The sequence below is a fragment of the Equus asinus genome, chromosome 28 (genome assembly GCF_041296235.1).
Source record: "Equus asinus isolate D_3611 breed Donkey chromosome 28, EquAss-T2T_v2, whole genome shotgun sequence".
Taxonomy (NCBI): Eukaryota; Metazoa; Chordata; class Mammalia; order Perissodactyla; family Equidae; genus Equus; species Equus asinus.
Genome location: NC_091817.1, coordinates 37,176,113 through 37,200,576, shown reverse-complemented (window position 1 = coordinate 37,200,576; position 24,464 = coordinate 37,176,113). Strand labels below are relative to the sequence as shown.

The following is a 24,464-nucleotide window of genomic DNA, read 5'->3' as shown; positions in this document are numbered from 1 at the left end:
CTCAGCCCAGTCTCCTCTACTAGAAACTTGAGAGTCATCCTAGACTAACTCTCCAGCCGCTGCTCATTTCTCACATGCAGCCAGTGATCAAAGCCTACCGATTTTATTGCCTAATTATTTCTGGAATCAGACTCTTTACTACGGTATAATCAGTACACTAGTTCAACAGCTGGGGACACTTAAACAGCTCCAGTTCCAGGCACCCTGCACCGATCCATCCTCTGCTAGCATATACAATGGTCCATTTAAAATGACAACCTGACCCAGTCAACTGAATGACTTACTGAGTCACCACTAACTACAACAGCACTTCTGAAAGCGTGGTCCCCACAGCAGCAGCAGCATCACCTGAGAACTTGTTGGAAAGACAAACTGGTAGGCCCCACCTCAGAGCAATCTGTGCTTTAATGAGCCCTCCCGGTGATTCTGATGCACACCAGTTTGAGAACCCTGGACTAGAGGGTAAAATCCAAGCTCAGGGGGAGGCACAAGACTGTACGGGTTTAGGAATGAAAGGGAAGACTGGACACAGTAGCTTTAAGGCAATGTTTTGCAAACATCTTTTTACTAAAGTCATGTACCACATAACAGTGTTTCGGTCGACAGACCACATATATGACAGTGGTCCCATAAGGTTAGTACCATATAGCCTCGGTGTGTAATAGTCTTTACCATCTAGGTTCGTGTAAGTACACTCTATGTTCGCCCAACAACAAAATCGCCTAACGATGCCTTTCTCAGAACGCATCCCTGTCATTAAGCGACCCATGACTGTACAGAGAAACTAGCTGGGAAGCTCTGAAACAAAATTCCAGAGAAGGAATGACAAGCCCTGAATGAGGGCAATATAAAATACGGGACAAGTGGAAGAGATCGTAGGCAGAAGCAATCAGACTTGCTAACCCTCTGGAAGTGGTATCAACGGAGACCAGAGACAACAATTCCTCAGCAATCTAGAGACTGAGTGGTCAGGACTGCATATGGTGATACCAGTGACTTACCAATACGTACAGAAGATCATAAGAGGTAGGAACTATAAGGAAGACAACGTATCGGTGAAATAGGTAGAGGGACTTGCCAGATGTCAGAAATCTGGGATGGGACGTGGGATTTGGTTCATGGATGCTAAGTTACTAGATAAATAACTCCCAGAAAGAAGGAAATGGTAAAGCAACACCTAGCAATGGATGAGTCTCAAAAGTGCAACACCACTCAAGAAATCAATTTCTGGGGCCGGCTCCGTGGCCGAGTGGTTAAGTTTGCGCACTCCGCCGCGGTGGCCCACGGTTCGGATCCTGGGCGCGGACATGGCACCGCTCATCAGGCCACGTTGAGGCGGCATCCCATATCCCACAACTAGAAGGACCTGCAACTAAGATATACAACTATGCACCAGGGGGGTTTGGGAAATAAAGCAGAAAAAAAAAAAGATTGGCAACAGTTGTTAGCCCAGGTGCCAATCTTTAAAAAAAAAAAATCAATTTCTCTGTTCCACAAACGTAAAGTACTCAATGTTTACTTTACAAAGGAAGTCAGCTAAGATGCAAAAAGGTTAAGTGACTGGCTCAAGGCCACTGAGTCCTGATGGGATCTCTAACTTCAGACGTCCTGTCCTAGAGCGTATTTTTCGTACCATAGGCTGCTGCCTCACCTTAGCCAGCAGCACTCACCTCAAGGAGGATATATTTCCCTGATTCTGAAGCCCAAACTTCTTTCTCTAGGAGAACAAATGGTATAAGCCCCCTTTTTCTTGTCTTCTTCCTGCCATCCCTCTACCCTCACTTCCCAAGAACCTTTCGACCTTGCTGATCTCAGTCACTCCCACTGACACTGGATGCCTACACCACCAGCCTGGGTTCCTCACCCTCACAGATCCCTCTGTGGGGGGAGGTACTGAACCTGGGGACCCTCCAGCTCAGTAGAGATCCTCAGAGTGCAAGAGGGTGCACCTCTGCTCCCCAGGACACCCTCTCCAGCCATTGCTTGCTGGACTTCGGGCTGCTCAGCCCCTCACCACCAGCTTTTCACCCAGCATCCAGTCCTACTGGAGAGAATCAGCAGGGATCTTCCTACTGGTTTGGCTCTAAGACTTTTGCCAGAACCAGCCCTCTCATCCCCCATATCCTTCAAATCAGATCTCTCGAAGGCTGACCTGAGGGATCCAGAGCTCACCTGGTGCCGGGCTTCCAGGGGCATGGCTGCCATCACCTGGGCTCCCTCAGTGAAGGGCAGGGGCTGAGGGAAGAAGCAAAGGAAACCATGAGTGAGCCTGGCCCAATCAAAGGCTCTCCTTGAAACCAACAGACCTGCCAATTACAATAGCAGCAATCATTTACTAAATGCCCACTGGGTAAGAGATGAATAAATATTTCCTCCTTTAATCCACACCATTCCATGAAGTTTGGATGCTGAGGAAACAGATTTTGGAAGGGTGAATAACTTGCCCAAGGGCACCAGAGCCTGTTCTCACCAACATCAAGCAATGCCACCTGTCTTGGGTAAGGCACGAGTGCAGGGGGAACATGACTACACAAAAACCAAAACAAGCAAAAGACACCAAAAAACTTGAAGTAAAACCTAACAAGAGGAAACTCGGACCTTTTTTTTTTTGAGGAAGATTAGCCCTGAGCTAACATCTGCTGCCAATCCTCCTCTTTTTGCTGAGGAAGACTGCCGCTGAGCTAACATCTGTGCCCATCTTCCTCTACTTTATATGTGGGACGCCTGCCACAGCATGGCTTGCTGAGCGGTGCCACGTCCACACCCGGGATCCGAACTGGTGAACCCGGGGCTGCCAAAGCAGAACATGTGAACTTAACTGCTGTGCCACTGGGCCGGCCCCTCAGACCTTTATTTTTAAAAATAAAATTTTACTTCAAAACATAAAAGGGTAAAAAAAAATATGTTTTTGGATGAAAAATACATATCCTTTCACTCAGTCCCTACAAAAATCCTCTGAACCTTTTATTTTCCCCAAATGAGAAAACAAGGCTAAGACAATAATTTTCTCTACCAAGTTCACTCAGCTGGTGGATGGATGAACTTGGACCCCAAACAAGATCTGCCAGACTCCAAAGGTCATGCTTTAAATAACTACACGAAAATGCTTCCAATCATAATCGCAACAGGTTTTCTTGTAGAACTTGATAAAGTGATTCTAAAGTCAATAAGGAAAAATAGATAAGAGTAGCCAGGAAAATTCAGAAAACAAATCTCAAAGTAAGTCTTCCCTTTTTTAGACCTTGGGGCAGACATCTTCTTTGTTTATCACCCCATTCTAGGACCCAGGGATAACGAAAACTATTAGCAATGGACCCTGAAAGGCACCTCAACATGCCAAAATTCTATAATCCTCTACAGACACTTTGTATTCTTGTTAAGCAGTCATATTTTACGAAAAAGCCAGCGTGCTCCCTAAAGAAATTCATGGCATGCTGTAATTTCCTGTGCCACTTTCCTCCCTTCTCTTAGTTTAGCCACTGTGGCCTTCTTTCAGTTTGCTCTACCACACCAGTTCAGGACCTTAGTACCTGCTGTTCTGTCTGTCTGAACCATTCTCCACCCCAAGGACCCTTATAACTGATCCTCTCTGCCTGCAATACTCTCCAGCGGCCTGACCTCTCTCCACCTAGGTAATGGCAGCTCATCTTTCAGATCATCCTCTACAGACCAGGTCAGGTCCCCATGTTACACACTCCACTAGCACAGTATTCCCTTTCCTGTATGCCACACCTCCCAGTCCAAGATTATACACTGATGTATGCTTTTTTCATTCAACAGACATTCATCACATACTTATTTCGTTCCAGGCCAAGTGTGAGATACAGTAGAGTGAGAATAAAAGGTGTGATTTCTTCCATCACGGAACTTAGTCTAGACTCAAGGAAAGACATACGTTAATCATACTCTCATAAATAACTTTAAGATCACAATTGTGATTAGCGCCAAGGAGAATCTATCCTAGATGGGAAGACTTAAGAATAGGAATTAAGGGGCTGGCCCTGTGGCACAGTAGTTAAGTTCCAAGCCTCTGCTTTGGCACCTGGGTTCTGGGTTCAGATCCCAGCTGACTTACACCACTAGCCAGCCATGCTGTAGTGGCGACCCTCGTAGGAAACAGAGGAAAACTGGCGCAGATGTTAACTCAGGGGAATCTTCCTCAGCAAAAAAAAAAAAAAAAAAAAGGAAAAACGGAATTAACTAAAGTAAAAGGAAAAATCTTTACAAAAGTAACAGCAAAGGTAAAAGCATGTTCTAGAAGTGAACGGCCAAGAAGACTGTAGCAGAACCAACGGGAGTGTGCTGCAAACGAGGGGGAAGAAGTTGCAAGAGATCCAGCCACGCAGGTCCTTGTGCACATTGAGAATTTGGTCCTCGACCTAAAAGCAACAGGCCGCAGCTACCCAGTAACGAGCAGGTGGAGTGAAACGATCAGATTTGATTAATACGTGGCTTTCCCATTAAGACTGAAAGCTCCCTGAGGGCCGGGTCTGCGCCCCGTCTCCCTCAAAAGTGCATTCCGGGAACCTAGAACGGCAACGGGCATTTAGCAGCTCAATAAGTAGTTGCTGGCCCAACGAGCAATGGGGCTTGGTGGCTGTGTCAGGACACAGGGCGTCTCCTTTCCATCCACGGCCTACATTTCCCCAAGCGGCCGCCACGGGCTGGGGCGCGCAAAGGCGCACGAGAGAGGGGGGCCAGGACTAACCATGGGCCGCCTCCGACTCCCTCCACCGCGGCACCAGGGACAAAAGCAACAGCCTACTCTACGGTTGAACGGACCGCTCCTGGCAGAGACTCCTGGGCAACAAAACCCAGCACTCACCTCTGTAAAAGTGCAACGTGTGGCGAGACCGGAAATGCGTCACTACGTCGGCGCGTCGCCTAAGCCTCACGTGCTTCTTCTCTAGGATGCCAGAACGCACCTCTCAGTGGTTCTCTGGCTTTACTCCCCAGGGTGGGGCTTTTTAACGTGGGAGCCTCAGAGATCTTGTATAGGAAAGTTTATCGTTGTTTTCGCTAATTTCTAGCTGACATTTAGCATTTTCTTCAATTACGTGTTGGTAGCAAACCACACTACCGTCAGCAGTACCTGTGCCTTTGTCACCAATAGAAATCACAGATATTTTCATATCACATTACAGTTGTCACAGATATCTCAAAATACGGGCTATTCTCGTCGCTAACTGAAAATATTGTTGTTATTAGGCTCACCTTTAGATATTGTCATTTTATTTCATCACATTGGTAAAGATGCGCGTATTTTAATGTATCACAAATTTATTTTTTAAACTACTTAACCGTATTTTAATATAATTGGTTTCGGAGGGGTCCACAGGTGTTGTTACACTGCCAAAGAGGTCGTTGGGCACAAAAAGCTGTCCCCCCTAGAGGTAAAGATCCAGTCACATTAAGAAAGAGCAAGACTGAGAAGGGATATCCTAAAGAACTATTTAGGACGTGAAAACAGTGGACGTTAAAAAAAAAAGATTGAATAAAAGATGTGAAGGGGGAGCACTCTTGGTAGCCATAAAGTATGGATGATCTGATAGATGAAGGTGTCATTAACTGAGGTCAGGAACTCAGGAAGAGGAGCTGGTTTCAGGCAGGAAGATTACAGAATTTGGTTCAAGAAATACTGAATACAATCCCACAACTAGAAGGACATGCAACTAAGATATACAACTGTGTACAGGGTGGGGTTGGGGAGATAAAGCAGAAAAAAAAAAAAAAAAGATTGGCGACAGTTGTTAGGCCAGGTGCCAATCTTGAAAAAAAAAAAGAAAGAAAATGCCATCTTTAAAAAAAAAAGAAATACTGACTACACACACACACTTGCTTTATTAAAATATAATTCACATTCCATATAATTCATCCACTTAATGTGCACAGTTCAGTACTTTTTGGTATATTCACAGAATTGTGCAACCCTCACCACAATCAATTTTAGAACATTTTCATCATCCCCAAAAGAAACCCCATAGCCATCAGCAGTCGCTCCCCATTTTCCCTGCCATGGGCAGAACAATGTTCCCGTCAACGATGTCTATGTCCCAATCTCTGGAACCTGTGAGTATGTTAGGTTACATACCAAAGAGGAATTAATGTTGCAGATAGAGTTAAGGTTGCTAATCTGCTGGTTTTAAAATAAGACTATCCTGGATTATCCAGATGGGCCCAATGTAATCATAACCTTAAAAGTGGAAAACGACATTGAAAGAGAGAACTAGAGAGATGACAGCATGAGAGAAACCTGTCCCAGTGTTGCTGGATTTGAAGCTGGAGGAAGGCAGCCATGAGTCAAGAAAAGTGGGTGGCCTCTAAAAGCTGGAAAAGGCAAGGGAACAGATTCTGTTCTTAGCTACAACTTTGAATTTAGCACATTTCGCACTTCTGACTTCGAGAACTGTAAGATATTAAGTTTGTGTTGCTTTAAGCCACTGTTCGTGGTCATTTGTTACGGCAGCAATAGAAAATTATTACAACCCCTGACTCAGGCCTTCCTCCAAGCCTAGAAAACCACCAGTCTATTTTCTGACTCTACAGACTTGCCTATTCTAGACATTTACGTGATATAAATGTCCATTAAATCTGGACATAAAACAAAAAAAAAGGAGTTTTTATCATTGGTAATTGTATTCGTCTTTGGAATGATGGAAACCTATGTGTTTATTTAGTGGCAAGACTTGGGCTGAGCTTGATGTTTTCCCAGGGGGTAGGGGAGATGCCATACTTTCAATCTGCCAAACTCTCAACAAAAAACACAGGCTACTCCAATAAGAAGAAATGTTTCAATTATCCCTGGTGAATGGCCACTCCAAGCAGAGAAGCAGTGCGATTTGAGTTGTACTTTAGGCAAAGCACACCGTGAACTGCCCTTCAACCCTGGCCACTGTGAGCATTCGCAGATGCCCTCTAGCAAGGTCTGGATTTAGGCACCCTGTTTCTCCATAATTATTTTATTGATTTTTATGCAAGTCTCTTTTTCTTCAAATCATTTAGTAATTCTATCTAGATTATTGTAGCGGGTGACTCATGGGGAGAATTAGAAGTTAAACAGCATTGCTTGTTTCCTGCAGTCATGTTTTTTATGAATCCGTGCATATTCCTCTTTTTCTTTAGATTTAGAAATAAATTCACCCTAGGACTTTGCAATCTGGATTTCCCTGACCAAGACTCTAATCCAATGTCCTTTGGACACTTTGAGTGGGGAAAAGCCCAGGCATCCTGAAATCCTTTTTGCTGAAATGGTTAGTAAGTAATTTCCACTCAAACAGGCAGTCTGGCTTCAGATTCAACTGTATGTCAACCATACAATAAAGCTGGAAAAAAGCAGTGGAGAAACAGGCTGTCTAAACAGCCTACCTGTGAGTCTTCAGGATTATAAATAACAGCTAATTGGCGCTATTCTATGTACTACCTCTAAGAAAAGGTATACTCATACTCTTTTCTAAGGTGATCTTTATCATCAAACATAATTATTTTAAAGCCTCGGCCACTCCTTAGATTCCATTGGGAGCGGCCTTCTCTCCTCCCAGTTACTCCATGACCTGAATGACTACTTCTCCCTCTAATTCCTACGTTATCTATTGAGTTAGATTGTGAGTAATGAAAGATCATGGGACCCATGATGTAGTATGTGATCATGACACATTTGCTGTTATTCCTGACTTGAAAATGGTTGGGAAAATATCACCTTCTCTCCCAGCTCTCTGAAAAGCCTAGCCACAAATGGATTGAAGTTCTGGTGGAACTTAAGTTTCATGCACAAGGTCAGTTTTTCCTTTGCTGCCAAAAAATGTGCAGTTAAACTAAATGTTTTGTTGCAGTAGCTACACTGACATAGGATTTGATGTGATTATCTCCTTGCAGCTGAAAACATACTTAATAGTCATCAACAATGTCTTCCCTCCCAAGACTGGGAACGAGGCAGGTATGTCCACTCTTACCACTACCATTCAACGTCATATTGGGAGTCCTAGCAAGTGCAAGAAGGCCAGAAAAACAAATAAAAGGCACACAGATTGGGAAACTGCTACTATTTGCAGAGGGCATGATTGCCTACATAGAAAATCCCAAAGAATCTACAATCTCCTAGAACTAACAAGTGAGTTTAGCAAGGTCACAGAACTAAAGTCAGAGTACAAAAAAAATCAGTTGTTGGAAACCAAAATTTCCTATGATACAATACAATTTTAATAAGTTTTAAAAAATAGTGCCACTTACAACAGCACAAGAAAACATGAAATACTTAGGTATAAATCTAACAAAATATGTCCAAGATATGCATGCTGAAAACTACAAAATAATGACCAAAGAAATGAAAGAATACCTAAAAAAATGGAGATACTGTGTTCATTGACTGAAAAACAATACGAAGATGTCACTTCTTCCCAAATTGATCTATATATTCAAAGCAATCCAATAAAGACCCAGCAAGACCTTTTGTAGAAATCAATAAGCTGATTCAACTGTATGTCAACCATACAATAAAGCTGGAAAAAAGCAGTGGAGAAAGAAGGGCAATACTGCGTGATGGTTAGAGCATGGGCTCTGAAACCAGACTGCCTGGGTTTGAATCTTTGCTCTTCCACTTACTAGCAGTATTGCTGGGCAACCTACTTAACCTCTCTGTTCCTCAACTTCCTAAACGAAACGAGATAACACTATCTACTTCAAAGGCTGTTGGGAGGATTGAGTTAACGCAAGTGGAGTACCTAGCATAAGTAAGCACTACACAATGTTACTGGTTACTAGTATTTATTACAGAACAGCTATGGCAAATTAAGCCCTATGTTCTGTTGGGGAAGCAACAACTGGAACTAACAAACCTCAGCTCAAGTAACTTCAACCATTTCTTTGCCTGAATCACTTTGGTGTCTGCAGAATTATAAGTCAATTACTAAAAGCGATCCCCCAGTGTCCTCCCCCGGGGTGGATTGCTGTCAAGTAAGGAGGGATTGAAGCCGTCTTCTCAGGGCCCAATTTCAGACAGCAGATTAAGTCTAGAACTGAGAATTATCATGACAGTAGATGACAGTACAAGGCAGCATGGGAAGTAACAAAACACAGATTTCCAGGCATCCAAAGAAGAAAAGGACTTGCTCCTTATTTTTACAAAAACATATCCTCAGTATCTCTTTAGATCAGTGGAGACAATTTTGATTTTCATGACTTGGGGGAGGGGAGAGTGTTACAAATAGTATCTAGTGGGTAGAGGTCAGTGGGTGGACTAAACATCCTCCACTGCACAGGAGAGCCCCAACAAAAAATTATCAGGTTCCAAATGTCGATAGCACTGAGTTTGAAAAACCCTGCATCAGACTGAGAACCAAGGCCATTTCCCTGGTTATGAAAGCCCCCTAGCCAGATCAAAGGTCATGGCAGACATGCTATTCTAGGCCTTACAATGATGAATGTCAAGTTTTTGCATGCCAATATATGAGTAATAAAAACTCTTCATATAGGTGTTGTAGACCAACAAATTTAGGAATGACAAGGGGCATATATTGAAAATATTTTTTTAAAATAGGAAAAATAATCTGGGTATAATGCTTGGCTAATGATTTGTAAATGTCAGTCGTTGTTAGTGTCAGTCAAGTGGATTCAGCCTCCTGGTGACCCTGAGCAGAACCCTGCCCAGTCTTTTTGCACCATCCTCTCACCTTCTGGCGCTACATCAGACAATGCTCTACTGCTATTCACAGGGTCTTCAGGGTCAATTTTTCCAGAAATGGGTGGCCAGGTCCTTCTTCCTAGTCTGTCTTAGTCTGGAAGCTCTGCTGAAACCTGTCCACCATGGGTCACCCTGCTGGTATTTGAAATATCGGTGGCATAGCTTTCAGCATCACAGCAACATACAGCTGTCACAAGATGACGATCAACAGACAGGTGGTGTGGTTCCCTGACCAGGAAATGAACTCAGGCTGTGGCGGTGAGAGCCCTGAATCTTAACCACTAGACCACCAGGGCTGGCCACATGACACTTCCCAATGTTGGTAGGAAATTATAAATTACCACCCTTGGTTCAAGAAGAAATAGACAATGTAATTGATCAATGGCATAGAAGGAATCAATCAAGTCGTCAAAGTTCTACTCTCCTCTACACTACCCCCAGCAAAAGCAACTGGCCCAGGCAGCTTTATAGGTAGACTTTTTTCAAATTTCCAAGGAACATGTAACTGCTAAGCTTCTGAAACTGTTCCAGAGCACAAAGAACAGCCTCCTAACTATTTTTATCCATCTGGTATAATTCAGTTCCCAAATCTTGACAGAGATGGAAAAAATTACAGGACAATCACTTACAAACATAGATGAAAATATCCTAATCATATTAATACTATCCAGCAGGATTTAAAGAAATTCACAACACTGTATCCAACTAAGATTGTGAGCACATAATATGATTCAATGCTAGGAAAAATATTATTTTAATTAATTATATACATTGGTCAAAAAAGAAACATCATCTTGCAAGATCTAAAATAAGATATAAAATTCAGCATCCATTTCTATTAGAAACTGAGTAAGAAATAAACACTTCTTTTAAAGTCTTTCTATTTAATACATTCATCTTCCCTACAGAATATTCATTAATAGAGATTTAGTTTTATAATAACTTGAAATTTTCACCACAGTGCTTAAATTGCTGTAACTCTGTAACTTCCATCCATTTGGAATACCTGAATGTTGACCTGGCTTAACTGAGGGTTAATGGCTTTTCCACCTTCACAATATTTGAGTGTTTGCCTCTGTGTGAACCATCAGAATCATGGCTACAACCTTTCTAACATATCACTCATATGAAAGGTTTCTTCATAGTATGGACTCAAAGATGCCAAATCAAGTTTATGTTAACTCTGAAGGCTTTAAAACATATAAGACATTGCAATGGCTCCATATCAGTAAAGAAAGAAAATCCAACTCAAAACTACTTAAGCAACAAAATGGAATTTATTGATTCATGTCACTGAAAAACCCAGAGGTAGATTTAGTTCTCTCCATTTCTCAGTCTGTCACCTGCAGGGTTGGCTTTCTTCTCAGCCTTCATGATGGATCAAGGCTAACATCTATGTCCAGCAGAAAAGAATGGCACTTCCTGGTAGGTTTTGCAGTGTGAGGGTCCATTCTGATTGGATGAATTGGGTCACCTGAACCCATCATTGTGGCTAGTGGAAGGAATAGCGTAGATGGGCCAGACCAGACCACAAGATCCACCCTAGCACTGGGGAATAGAGTCCCACCTAAACCACATGAACTGTTGAGTGGGGGCAGGTGGCTTTCCAAAAGAGGGTAGGGCAGTAATTACCATGAAATTGGGGTAAAAAATGCTGGGAGGCCAAAAGAACCAAGGTGCAGGACAGGCTTCTCTCTAGGGTGGGCATACTCATGATGATGTAGCTGGGAGGAAGTCCTAAAGGTTTTCCCACACTTGATGCACTCATACAGCTTCTCTCCACCATGGAGTCTCTGATGCCGACTTAATGTTGACTTAACAGTGAAAGCTTTTCCACACTCATTACACTCATAAGGTTTCTCCTCAGTGTGGATTCTCTGATGTACAGCCAACTCAGAACTACTGGGGAAGCCATTTCCACACTCCTTGCAGAGATAGGGTCTAACCCCATGTGGATGCTCTGATGCCTGATCAGATTTGCACTATTATTAAAGGCTCTCCAACATTCCTCACACTGATAGGGTTTCTCTCCAGTGTGGATTCTCTGATGCTGAATTAATGAAGAATTGCCACTAAAGGCTTTTCCACACTCATTGCACTCAAAGGATTTCTCCCCAGTGTGGATTCGCTGGTGTCTAACATAGTAAGAAAGAAAACTGAAGCATCTCCCACACTCCTCACATCTGAAGGGTTTCCTTGCATAGTGGGTTCTCTCATCCTTTCTTTTAACAATTTTCACTGTGGGGATTTCCTGGTACTTCTCCAGTTCACATTTCTGGGAAGTCAGTTTCCTGAAAATCACTCTTTGGCAGCCCACGTGACAATATCACATCTTTTTCTTCAGAAATTCACTGTGTTATGTGGATTCATGGTCAATGTTGATCTCAGCACCTGATATAAGAAATGGAAGACAGATGCCACCTGAGAATTATACTAGAAAAAATGGAGCACTGAAATTATACAGCCTTTAGAGATTACTATTCCAGCCTCCATGTAGCCTGCCAGAAATATAAAGCTATTCAACTGGAAGTGCCAAATATGACAGAGGCAGAAAATAGTAGCGGTGGAACAGAAAATGAGATTTTTGAACCCAGGTCATGATACTTTCCAACACAGATGATTGCTTCCTAAGCTTTCCCAGACCTATGTATCCCTAATAACTTGTGACTTCACAGTACTTAAATGCTTGAAAATGCTCACTGGAGGAAGAGGCACAGGGTCTAAGAGCAAGAGGCAACCCCTGATGGATAACAAGAGTAGAGTGTATGCCCTATAACTGTTAGAAACTGTTGAGTCGACGTGCTGTTGTCAGATTCAAACATGTCTGCTCGACTGCCTAGAAAGGGGAGAGCGTAGTTTGCTGCAACCCCAGGAGACTGCACAGTACCCCTCTGCATGGTGAGGAAAAAGTAGCCTAAGGTGAGAAACAGCCAATAGAAACAGACTGTCCGGTGGCATTTATATTTGCAAAGACTAGATGACATTTTAACTAAGTTTGTTTAAATTCAATTCAGTTTTTTAAAACTTTGAGTTCAATTTCATACTCAAACATTGATCTTTATCAATTTGTACTCTTTTGTTAATTAAACATTTCTATGCTAAAACCAGATATTAACATTTTTATGCTTTTTGCAAAGTAAAACTGTGTGCTCAATATCTGTTTATTTTTCCTTTTCTTTACAAACTAGCTGCCCTTGCTCTTTAACCACTAGAACATAAGCTCCATGAGAACGAGGGCTTGGTTTTCTTTCCTGCTGTATCCTGGGTGTCTTGAACAATTCCTGGCACATGGTAGACACTAAATAAATATGACAAATAAATGATTTAATAATTATTTGTTACTCTGTATAAATGGCATACAACTTATATACTTCAATAATTAAATTATTTGGCTCAAAAATAACTGGATCCGTGTTATAACATCATGGCTGATAGGTTCTATTTTATTTTATTTTATTTATTCTTTTTTATGCTGGGCAAGATTCACCCTGAGCTAACATCTGTTGCCAGTCTTCCTCTTTTTGTTTGTTCCCCAAAGCCCCAGTACATGGTTGTATAGCCTAGTTGTAAGTCCTTCTAGTTCTTCTATGTGAGCCACCATCACAGCATGGCTACTGATAGACAAGTGGTGTGGTTCTGCACCTAGGAACTGAACCCATGCTGCCAAAGCAGAGTGCATTGAACTTTAACCATTAGGCCATCAGGGCTGGCCCAAGTTCTATATTGATAGTGGTGGGGTGTTATCTATTGGGATCTCCATGTGTGAATTAGGAGAGTGGGCTTGTTCAGAAGGAAAGTATTGGGAAACAGGAGCAAGGAGACAGGTGAAATTGTGAGTAAACAGAGTAAATAACAATCTGAAATAGTGACCAGAACAAGGGGGAGCTTGGAATTCAATTCTCATAGATCTTTTTCCTTGCTGTTTGGCAAGAAATATCACAAAATCCAGATTAGAATAATAGATGACAAGAAACCCCTTCTTTCCCTGCTGCCCTATATTCCTATTATTCACATTAATCAGGTTCCCCACGGCAGTTCTTCCAAGCAATTGTCACTTTTCCTAAACCCTCAAATGCCCCCCTCATCAATGGTCCACTCAGGATCACCTCTTCCTTGCTGTGAAAAGCAAGGCTGCCCAACAGGTGCTCCTTAACTCCTCGCTCTCCACTCCCACATGGTAGTATGCCATCTCCCCCCTTCCCTTTAGGGCTCACCCTCTCCTCACCATGATGCCAGCTCACCCATTCCTCCAGGGCGCAGCTCCATCAGGCACATCTCCTCCCTTCTCACCTTTAACTTTCTCTTACATTAGATATTCAGGTCCACTTGAGGATATTTATCTTTTCTATTTTTTTTCTTTTTAATTGTTTGAGAACCACTAGTGAGTCATGAAATAAATGTAGTGGATTGTGAGCAGAAATTTTTTAACAAGTGAAATAAATCAGACTAGATTTGAATAGATAATCAATAGAAAATTCCAGAGGGGAGCAAACAGGAAAGGTAAGCATTGAAACTTTGTTTTCAATTATTTATAGAAGCATATATATTGGGTTGTGACATAAACTGTATTTCTTACTGCGAGTTATAATAAAAAATGTTTGCAAAACATTGCCTTAAAGCTACTAATTTACAGTCTTTCCTTTCATTTTTTTTTTTTTAATGTGTTTTCCCTCTCTCCAAGTATTTCCTCCCCTTGGCTGGTTTGTTTTTTTTTAAGATTTTTATTTTTCCCTTTTCTCCCCAAAGCTCCCAGGTACAAAGCTGTATACTTTTAGTTGTGGGTCCTTCTGGTTGTGGCATGTGGGATGCCACCTCAGCATGGCTTGATGAGTGGTGCCATGTCCGCGCCCAGGATCCGAACTGGTGAAACCCTGGGCTGGCCGAAGCGGAGCACGTGAACTTAACCACCCAGCCACGGGGCTGGCCCTTTTTCCTTTCATTCTTAAACCTCGCAAAAAAAGGGTCTGTAAGTGTTTCCTTAACATGTTCACTTCCCATTTACCCCTCAAATTCTCCACTGCACACCATCTTCCTTGAAAATCTTCCCACCCTTAGCTTCAATTTCACCCATCTCTCTTCTGCTGCACCTGGTCTTAATTATCTCTACTTCCTTCTCCCTCTCTCTTTAACCCTAAGTAGTCCCTAAGATTCTGTTCCCCATCCTCTTCTCTTCTCTACTCAGGGGACATTTTGGCTGCATAGCGTCCTTTATGTAGAGCAAGGTTTCTCAATCTCAGCACTACTGACGTTTGGGGCCAGATAATCCTTCATTGTGGGGGGCTGTCCTGTGCAATGTAGGATATTTAGCACCATTCCTGATAAAGTAGCACCCACTTCCCCAGTCTGCACAACCGAAAATGTCACCAGACATTGCCAATGTCCCCTAGGGGACAAAAGTGACCCCAGGTGAGAACCACTGATGTAGAGGACTCCCACATATCAGGGTGACCATAAAGTCTGGAAACAGATATAATGTGTTTTTTAATAGACTGAAGATGTCCTTGACACCATTATGTATGACTGCCTATGTTTCCAGACTTTGACACCCTGTGTAATTCCAGACCCAACCGCGTCCCAACTTTAAAGAGCTGCATTCTCAACAGCCTGCTATACCCAGGGAGTTGTGTCCCAAAGAAACTCAAACCTCATGGGATAAGTCTAGAGTCATCTTCACCCTAAGAACTGTTTTTCTATCATGACTCTCCTATGTTATCTGACTCATTTATATGTTTACTGCTAAGCTTTGTCAATGCTACCATGACACTCTTCACAATCCTCACAACACTCTGTCCCCATCCTTGTGTAAGCCTTCAAAGTTAATAACTGCAATACAATTTAGAAGAACGTAACAGAGTTTTATGCCTTGTTTCTCCCCTCAGTGCAAACAAGTTACATACTATGTTGAGTGACTATTTCTAAAACATAGCAATTATGGGCTGATGTCACTAAGGGCAAGGTCACTGAGGTTGGGGTCACTGCTCTCTCATTTCCTGTCCCCAGGTTGTAAGTTCCCTAGGACAGAACTCTTCAGATTTCCCATAACCTCTGTGTTCTAGGCTTCGCACACACACTAATGATGGTTGTGCATGGTTGGCTAAGTAAGGTGGCTTAAGGGTAAGCTCTGTAGTAGAGCAAGTGAAAAAGAAAATGGTGAAATTAATTTTAGTAATTTATTTAACCAAATATACCAAATATTATCATTTCAACATGAAATCAACATAAAAATTATTAACGAGATCATTTTTTTTTTGTACTAAGTCTTCAAAAATCTGGTATGTTATCCCTACAGCACATCCCAATTTGAATCAGCCCCACTTCAAGTGCTTGAGAGTTTAATAAGCACATGTAGCTGGTAGCTACTATGTTAACATCACAGAGTAGAGAAAAGAGAGTCCTGCTAGGCTTCCAATCCTAAGCTTCATGTTCTTGAATGCTGACTAAAAAAGACAGAAAAATGAATGCTGGCAGGTGGGCCCCAGATATATCCATTTTAAAATATACTCCCAGGCAATTTTCCTACACACAAACCAAGAAGCTCTTCACAATTACATAGCAATATATATGATTAATGTGTAGTGATATCTCATTGTGGTTTTAAACTGCTTTCCCCTGATGGCTAATGATGTTGAATATCTTTTCATGTGCTTACTTGGAATCTGTGTATTCTCTTTGGTGAAATGTCTGTTCATGCGTTTTGCACATTTTCTAATTGGATTGTTTGTTTTTATCGAGTTTTGAGAGCTGTTTACATGTTCCAGATAGTTGTCTTTTGTTAGATATTATATTATGCAGAAATTATACTCGATCTTTTATTCCCTCCCTCCAGTCAGACTATCTTCCTTTTTTTCCTGTCTGCAATCCATTCTTATCTGTTGAACTCAGAACAAATGGCCTGCCACTGAAGGAGCATTACTGGATCCTCTAAATGGGAACTGTTCTCAGCCCTCCTTCTGGCGTGCTCCCACAGCCCATTGCCTATAAACCAACAACAGCACTTAACACATTCTCTCCTCTTTAGCTCTACATCTGTCTCTAGAGCTAGTATCCTCCAGAGCTTCTTAAACAAAGAAGTGCCGTTTTGGCACATGGCAAGTGCTCAAAAACTCGTAAACCATGTATCTAACAAAGGATTGTGGTTGCTGGTTCTAAACCTGCCTCACTTACCTTTTGAGACATCTGTGGTCCTCTTCACAGGTGGGTCACTCTGTGCCTCCAGGAGCCAAGGCAAATCCCCTCCCTCCAGAAGTGAGATCAGGGCAAGTCTGCAGACTGGGGATCCTGAAAAGGAGGAAGAACATGGCGCTGGAGGGGAGTCTCATGTTAGCATTCCTAGGGCACCTTGTAGCCCTGTGTCTGCACTGTCAGTGTCAGAGGAGGAAACCCCAAAGTAGCTCAGTAAAATATGGCCTGCAGTAGTGGGCTGGAGGATGGGGAAGCCCAAGGAGATTTTAATCAAGAGAAAACTGAGCATTTGTGACCTCTTCCTAAAAGGTCACTTGGAGTTTATTATTGAGATCCTATGACACACACAAGCACAGGGAAGGAATGATGAAAGTCTGCCTTAGACCACTGAGAGAGCTGAAAAAATGTGTAACTTAAACAGCAAGATACTTCTCTCCCACTGTGCCCTGCACAGAGCCCCTTATGGTGGGAAGTGTTCTCACCAGAACAGCTGAACCCACATTAGACCTGAACCAATCTCAGGCTTCTCCCTCCCTCCCTGCCTGATATCCTCTGGGACTGAGGAATTAGGAGTTTTTGCCCCTGGAAATACGCAGAAGGTTATGAAATTCATGCTACATGCCACCCCTACCCTTGTCCTATGAGTCTGAGTCCCAAAGGCAAAGTGGCCTTACCTAGGGAAGTCAAGTTTCCATAATTTGTCAGCATCACTTCCCTGTACAGGACCCTCTGTGCAGGAGAAAGGCCAGCCCATTCTGTCCGGGTGAAGTACACAGCCACATCCTTGAAGGTCACCACCTCCTAAAATAAGAGGTTCCTGCTGCCCCAGAGCCAATCTTCTGGCTCAGTGCCAGAGTGTGGGGCACAGAGGACAGTGTGAGGGCTGAGGAAGGGTCCTGTGACAAGAGGGAAATGAAGAAAGGGTGAACGGACATGGACTTGAAAGCCAGTGAATGACTACACGTATGACCATCAAATCTGACACTCCTTTCACTATCAGAGCAGCTTCTACTTGTACACAAGATTTTCTACTACAAAAGGAAAGGCCACATTATAGAAAAGTTGGAACAGGGAAGGTCTTTCATGAATTCACCTTCTTGAAGCAAACCCTCGTCATTTTTGCATGTGCCCTTCCAGTCTTTGAGACTCTCCATGAACAGATGACTGGCTTCTGACGGCCCTTCTCACTGGTGACATCTCAGGAACTAGCTGCTGCCTGTCCCCACTTCACTGACAAGGGCCTGGCCCATCCATTCTGCTCCCTGCACTAAAAGTAAGCCCTGCTATGTGTCCACATCTACCCGCCCTATCCCACTTACTGAGAACAGAGTCACAGTTTGTCCACATGGGCCTCTATCCCATGAAACCCTCATCTGATGCTTGAACTCTGTTGTGCCACCCGCCACTCCGCCCCAACAAAAGGGGCTGTGCTGCCTCGGCTCGAGCCCCTCCAGCAGAGGAAACTCTACTGCCTGAACCACCTACTCAACTCCAGATGGTCTTCTTAGGAGAAGGTGCTTCCTGATTCTAATGGCTGCTAGCAGCTCTCTGGCTGTGTCTCTTTCCACCTCCCAGATAATCTGTCTTCTGCAAACCAAACCTGCCTGCCAGCCCCAATTCTCCCTTCCCAGAAAGCACTATGATCCAGTCCCTCTCACCAACTTGGTGTCTTCCCTGGGCAGTGATGATCCTCCCGTCTCTTTACTCCAAGGTCTCACATGTTTCTAGCACCATCACATGGATGATCCAGAAGCCCTGGCAACCTTCATGCCAGTTATGTTCCTGACATGACTGAGCCACAATCCAATTCTGAACTCATCTCTCTACTTAAACTGACTCCTTGGCTCCTCCTAATTCATATGAACCTTAGTGCAAGGAGAAACAAATGGTAAGTGCTCAAACCTGATGTTGGCTGTTATTCTGATCCCTGTCTCAGTCAGTAGCACCACTTTCAGCCTGGTCTCCTGTGCTAGAAACCTGATAATCATTCTTACCCATCCCCCTAATCACTGCTCAGTTATGACAAGGAATCAGTAATCAAATCCTGCCAATTTTCTCTCTTGGGCCTTTCTCGGATCTGCCTCCTACTCACTATCATTTTAGGTCACCACATAGCTCAAGTCCTCAGCAACTGTCCTTTGGACCACTACAACAGTCCCTAACTCCAGGCTCATCTTCCAGTCTGCTTTCTGTCCAACACACAGAAAGATCTTTATAAAATGCCAACCTGACCTCAACTCTGTGGGGTAAAGCACATGGATGGTCCCCATACAACAACAAACTTACATCCAAGGACCTGAGCCTGAGCTCTATCAGCAACAAATGTCAGATGACAGGAAGGCCCAAGACTGGAGACAAAGGAAATAGCTGGGAGGCTCTGTTGACAATGTCCCAGAAGAGGGATGATAAAATTAGGAAAGCCATAAAAGGAAGGGGTAAATGGGCACTGAGACAGGAACAAAAGGACTTGGATTGAGGTGTCAAGGAGATTAAAGAGTCAATAATGATTGAGAAATCTAAAACCAGTGACCAGGATGGTGACATGGGGATACCAGCAATTGGTAGGAAGTGCAGGAGCCGGGGTCGGGGAGTGGTGTACAAGGACGACAATAAATTGTGTCTCTGATGTGTTGAGATTAGGCTTCCAAGCAGGGTGATATTAAGGGAGGGGAGTAGAGAGACATTGGACATTCTGAGATTCGTACTTGGGAGAAGATTGTGGATGCTGAGATGCAAGATAGAGAAGCCTCAAGACAGAGCCAAACAAGCAGCACTCAATGACCCAGCAGGCTGCAGAGCTGAAAGGCACTTGGCAAAATCTTTCTCTCTAACCTGGGAATGAACAGTACTGCTGCCATTTGACAGATGAAGTCAGCTGAGGCACAAAGAGGGTAAGTGACTGGCTCAAGGCCACAATATTACTGAGGGCTGATGGGAAATCTAATCTGAAATTAAATTTCCTGCCACCTAGTACCAAGTTTCATATTGCAGGATGCTGTTCCCCTCAACCAGAAGTAATAACTCTCAAAAAAGATATGTATGTACCCTTCCTGGACCAATTCTTTCCCTCATTGACCCTGAGCCCCCAACTTCTGCTCTCTTTTTTGGAAGACAAGTGATATAGGCCCCTTTTTTCTTGTCTTCTTCCTACTGTATCTCTGCCCCCACTTACCAAGAATCTTGTGACCTTGTTGATCTCGATCACTCCCACTGACACTAGATACCTACACCACCAGCCTGAGTCCCTCATCCTCACAGATCCCTCTGTGGGGGGAGCTACTGGACCTGGGGACCCTCCAGCTGAGCAGAGATCCTCAGAGTGCAAGAGGGTGCACCTCTGCTTCCCAGGACACTCTCTCCAGGTGTCACCTCCTGGGCCCTCCAGTCTCTGGCTGCTCAGTCACCATCAGCTCTCTCTCCCCAGCATCCAGTCCCACTGAGGGGGATGAACAGCTGCTTTGGCTCTAAGACTTTTGCCAGAATCACTCCTCTCATCCCCCATTTCCTTCAAATCAGATCTCTCGAAGGCTGACCTGAGGGATCCACAGCTCACCTGGTGCCAAGCTTCCAGGGGCATGGCTGCCATCACCGGGCTCCCTCTCAGTGAAGGGCAGGGGCTGAGGGAAGAAACAAAAACAAAGAGAACCAAGAGTGAGCTTGGCTCAGTCAATGACTTTCCTTTAAACCTGCAAATCTGTATTAACTGCTAATAAAAACAGCTGACATTCATTGAAGGCTTGCACAGTGCCAGCTTCAGAGCTCAGTGCTTTACGTTCATTATAATACTAGGAGATACATACTACTATTGTCCTCATTTTATCACAGCAAGGAAATGAGACTTAGAAAGTTTAAGTAATTATCTTAGGCCACAAGATCTGTATTAATAACCACTAGGCAGTGCTCTCTCTCCTGGGTAAACAATACAGTAGGGCAAAAATATATATAAACAAAAGCAAAATAAAACAAACAAAAAAAACAGGTAATAAATTTAATGAGAAACATACCAAGTCTATATAAAGAAAATTATAAAGTATTACTGAGAAACATAAATGAAAAGGCAAAACATGTTCCTGGATGTAAGGAACCAATATTAAATTTTTTGTTAATGTCGACTTTCCTCCAAACTAATCTACAAATTTAATAGTAATTTCCTTTTATTAAGAGTTTGTGCACGCTCAGCACTACGCTAAATGCTTTATACACATCTTCTCCTTTAGTCCTCACAACATTCCTTTAAACGAGATTTAGGTTTTTACTCCCTCACCCTACTCTCTAAACAGATGAGTAAAACGGAAGCTAAGAGTTTAAGAGACTTCACCAAGTTCACACAATGAGTCGATGGTCAAACTTGGATTTTAAGCCAAACTTGGATTTCAAGCCAAGTTGGCCAGATTCCAAAAGCCATACTCTTAACAAGTAACCAGTATTACTTTCAAGCAAATTCTGAAAAGAATTTACTTAGAAATCTGGTAACATGATTCAAAAGCTTATATGGAAGAATAACTAGTCAAAACAGCCATGAACATTTAAATAAAAAGGGAAAATAGGAAAGAAAAAACTGGCAATGCCAGATGCTAAATGTATAACAAATAAAGCAGACTGGTACAAGAACAGATCACTACAACAATAAAACAGAATCTAAAACCCAGGAGAGACTAAACTATCAAGTACATCATAAAGATGGCATTCCAAACAGGGGGGAAAAGGGACTGATTATTCAATGAATGACACTGGAACAACTGGTTAACTATTTAAGGACAAAATACGTAATTAGATTCTTTATCTCCTACCATACACTGAAATAAATTACATATGCTCTAAAATTTTAAATGTGAAAAACAAAACCAGAGAGAAATTAAAAGAAAACAAAGGTAACAAGTCTCCATCCCAGGGTGCAGAGACATCTAGCAAGAGCAGTTCCAGCCCAGTGGGGAGGCCACAAGCCAAAGGACAAAGAAGCAAAGAGAAAACACTCAGAATGACAAATTACTTTTAAACTCCTGGTTTAAAAGATTATGGAAAACTCAAAGGCAAACTAGGAAACCAAATCTATAACATATGCCAAAAATAGTTAATATCCCAAATCCTTACAAAATCAGTAAGAAAAAGCTGGACACCCTAGGAGAAAATATTATTAATAGGGAATTCACCTATAAATGGCCAATAAACACATGAAAAGCTGTTTACTCTCTAGTATATATAAGATGGCAAATTAAAACAATAAAATGTCATTTTTCTATCTGTCAAATTGGGAACTTAAAAAAATATTCTTTATACTGGAGAAAATATACTTTTAAAATCATACACTCCCAATATCTGCTGGTAGGAGTGTAAATTGTTACATCTTCTCCTGAGCACAAATACCTGCCTAAGTATATTCCTATCTATACCGTTAAGTATAAAATGCCAACTTCCGTTGTACATGATTTGCTCTCATACAGTAGAAAACTGTTACTGGCGGTTACCTCCGGATAATGGACACGAGGGTCCAAATAGAGAGAGATTTCTTTTTTTACCACACAGTCTTAGGTAATTCTTTTTCTTACCACTTACATATAGTTCTGTTTAAATTTGTTTAAGAACTTAAAATTTAAAACCAATTTTCAAAGATTCCAACTTAAGGAATTTATTGGAGACGTGCTCAAAGATTTCTGCTCATAAGCATTCATTGCCATTATTTCTAATATGAAAATGATGCAAACTTAAACATCCAACAGTTTGGTACAAATGAGAAAAAAATAAGGCAGCCATTAAAAATCATGTTGTAGAATGTTTCAAAACACAGGAAAATACTCAAATGCAGTAAGTGAAAAAATGATTATAAAACTACTTGTATTTCAACCTTCAATTACATGAAAATCACGTGTACTTAAAAATACCTACAAAACCACTTACTGGACGTAAATTTTTTAAAACTCAGTATTTATCTCTGAGTGGTAGTCTATTGATGACTTTTACTTTTTCTTTGTGGACATTTTGATATTTCTCCAATTTTCTTACTAGAAATATATTTACTAATTTTTGAATTAGAATAAATGTCACAGGGCAAGTATTAAATGGCTGGCTGGGTCCCAACTCAGGATCCCAGCACCTGCTATTCCCTCTGCCTCTAACAGCCTTTCCCAATTTGCCCCTTCTTTAACTGATTAACTCTTTTTCACCCTTCAGATCTCAAACTAGAAAACACATCCTGGAAGATTCAAGTAAAGTCAGAGTCTCTGTCCTTATACCAGGCAGCTCACACTGTAATTATAAACATATTTGCCTCTTCAGTCAATATTTATTGAGGTATACTCTGCAGGGCAATATGGTTGGCACTAGGGATTCAAACACCGAGGGGAAAAAATTCTTGTTCTCGTGTAATTTGCACTAAAGTAAGTGTGAGGTTACAACTGTGCTCAGTGCTGGAAAGACTTTGTGGTGGTCTGAAAACCCATCAAAAAGTAACCTGTGCCACAGAAAAGGGTGGGGGTGGGGGGGTTGACCTAGTCGAGGAAAACCTAAGAAATGGAATTAACTAGGCCAAAGGAGTATCTTTACCGAAGGAAGCACACGTTCTAGAAACACAATGCCAAGGTGGCTGAAGCAGAGCCAAGGGGAGTGCGCGGCAAGACGAAGGGTCAAGACACTGTAAGACGTCAGGCCTCAGAGGCCCGTGAACGTTTAGGACGTTGGTCTTCTGCCCTAAAACAATGGGTTACTATGTGCAGGGGCCGAGGTATGATCAGACTTGATTGATATCGACTTTCCCATTAGGCTGAAAGTTCCCTGCGTCATTCACAGTTGCATCTCCGTAACTTGCAACAACACTGCACTTAGCAGGCGCTCGATAGGGTAACAGACTAAACTGGGTCACCCGGGGCCACACCTTCCACCGGCGGCCCACATCCTCGGCCCCCACGTCCCAAAGCGGCCGCCCCGGGGGCGTGAAGGAATCTGGGAAGGGCGGGACTCTGCCCCCGGCAGACGGCCTCACTCTCCCGGGCCCCGGGCCGCGTCCCAGGGAGGCCCCAGGAATCAAAGGCGCCGCCCACCTGGGACGCGGAAGCCGGGCCTCCCAGCCCACACTCACCTCCAGCGGGGGCGCGGGGCGCTCCGGAAGTGCGTCACCGCCCGGCGCTCCCCGCGGGGAGCTGCGCGTCCTCTCCCCTAAGCCTCGCGCCCTTCCCCCGTCTTCTGCTCCTGGTCCCTGGCCGACCCCTGCGGGGAGGAGGCTGCCTGCTCTCCGAGGGGCCTACGGCGGCACCGACTTTCAGCCATGGCACGGGGCGGAGAAGGCCACAGGCCACCCTGGACGAGCGCTAGCACTGCGGGATTCTCTTAGGCGACTGCACTCGAGCTGGCTCTGCTCATTCCATCGGGGCAGAGTTCCTTGTGGATTAGTGACGTTGTAACTGCAGTGTGAGGAATGGATTTAAGTTGGGCAAGAGAGCGGTTAGGAGGCTATTCAGAAGGCCCAGTCACGATAGTGAAGATGTGGATCAAGGCGGTACCGTTTATAAGTCTGCCATTAATCTCTCTTACAAGCTTTTCTATAACAGCTGAAACTGTAGGTACGAGCTCATTTATATGAACCACGTATGCACTATTCTGCCTTGTGGATGGT

The 24,464-nt window shown here is 43.1% G+C and overlaps 1 protein-coding gene and 1 pseudogene across 7 annotated transcripts in view; both read right to left on the bottom strand.

The window, feature by feature from the left end:
- The window catches only part of LOC106830910 (zinc finger protein 19), a 30,005-nt gene extending 5,744 nt beyond the window's left edge, over window positions 1-24,261 (bottom strand). Inside the window, exons 1-5 of one of the 7 annotated variants that reach the window (XM_044761053.2) lie at window positions 23,931-24,261; window positions 20,412-20,475; window positions 17,533-17,754; window positions 16,841-16,954; window positions 2,173-2,235 (exon numbers count right to left, since the gene is read on the bottom strand). In XM_044761053.2, the coding sequence (XP_044616988.1) occupies window positions 2,173-2,235; window positions 16,841-16,852 (75 nt within the window). In that variant the 5' untranslated portion in view covers window positions 16,853-16,954; window positions 17,533-17,754; window positions 20,412-20,475; window positions 23,931-24,261. Of the gene's footprint in view, window positions 1-2,152; window positions 2,236-4,708; window positions 4,743-4,825; window positions 4,880-16,840; window positions 16,955-17,532; window positions 17,755-20,411; window positions 20,476-23,930 lie in introns of those variants that run through there. The other 6 variants (XM_044761059.2, XM_070500328.1, XM_070500327.1 and 3 more) reach the window with 6 other exon arrangements.
- LOC139042320 (zinc finger protein 19-like) lies at window positions 10,940-11,999 on the bottom strand (annotated as a pseudogene).
- Window positions 24,262-24,464: the final 203 nt, after the last annotated feature.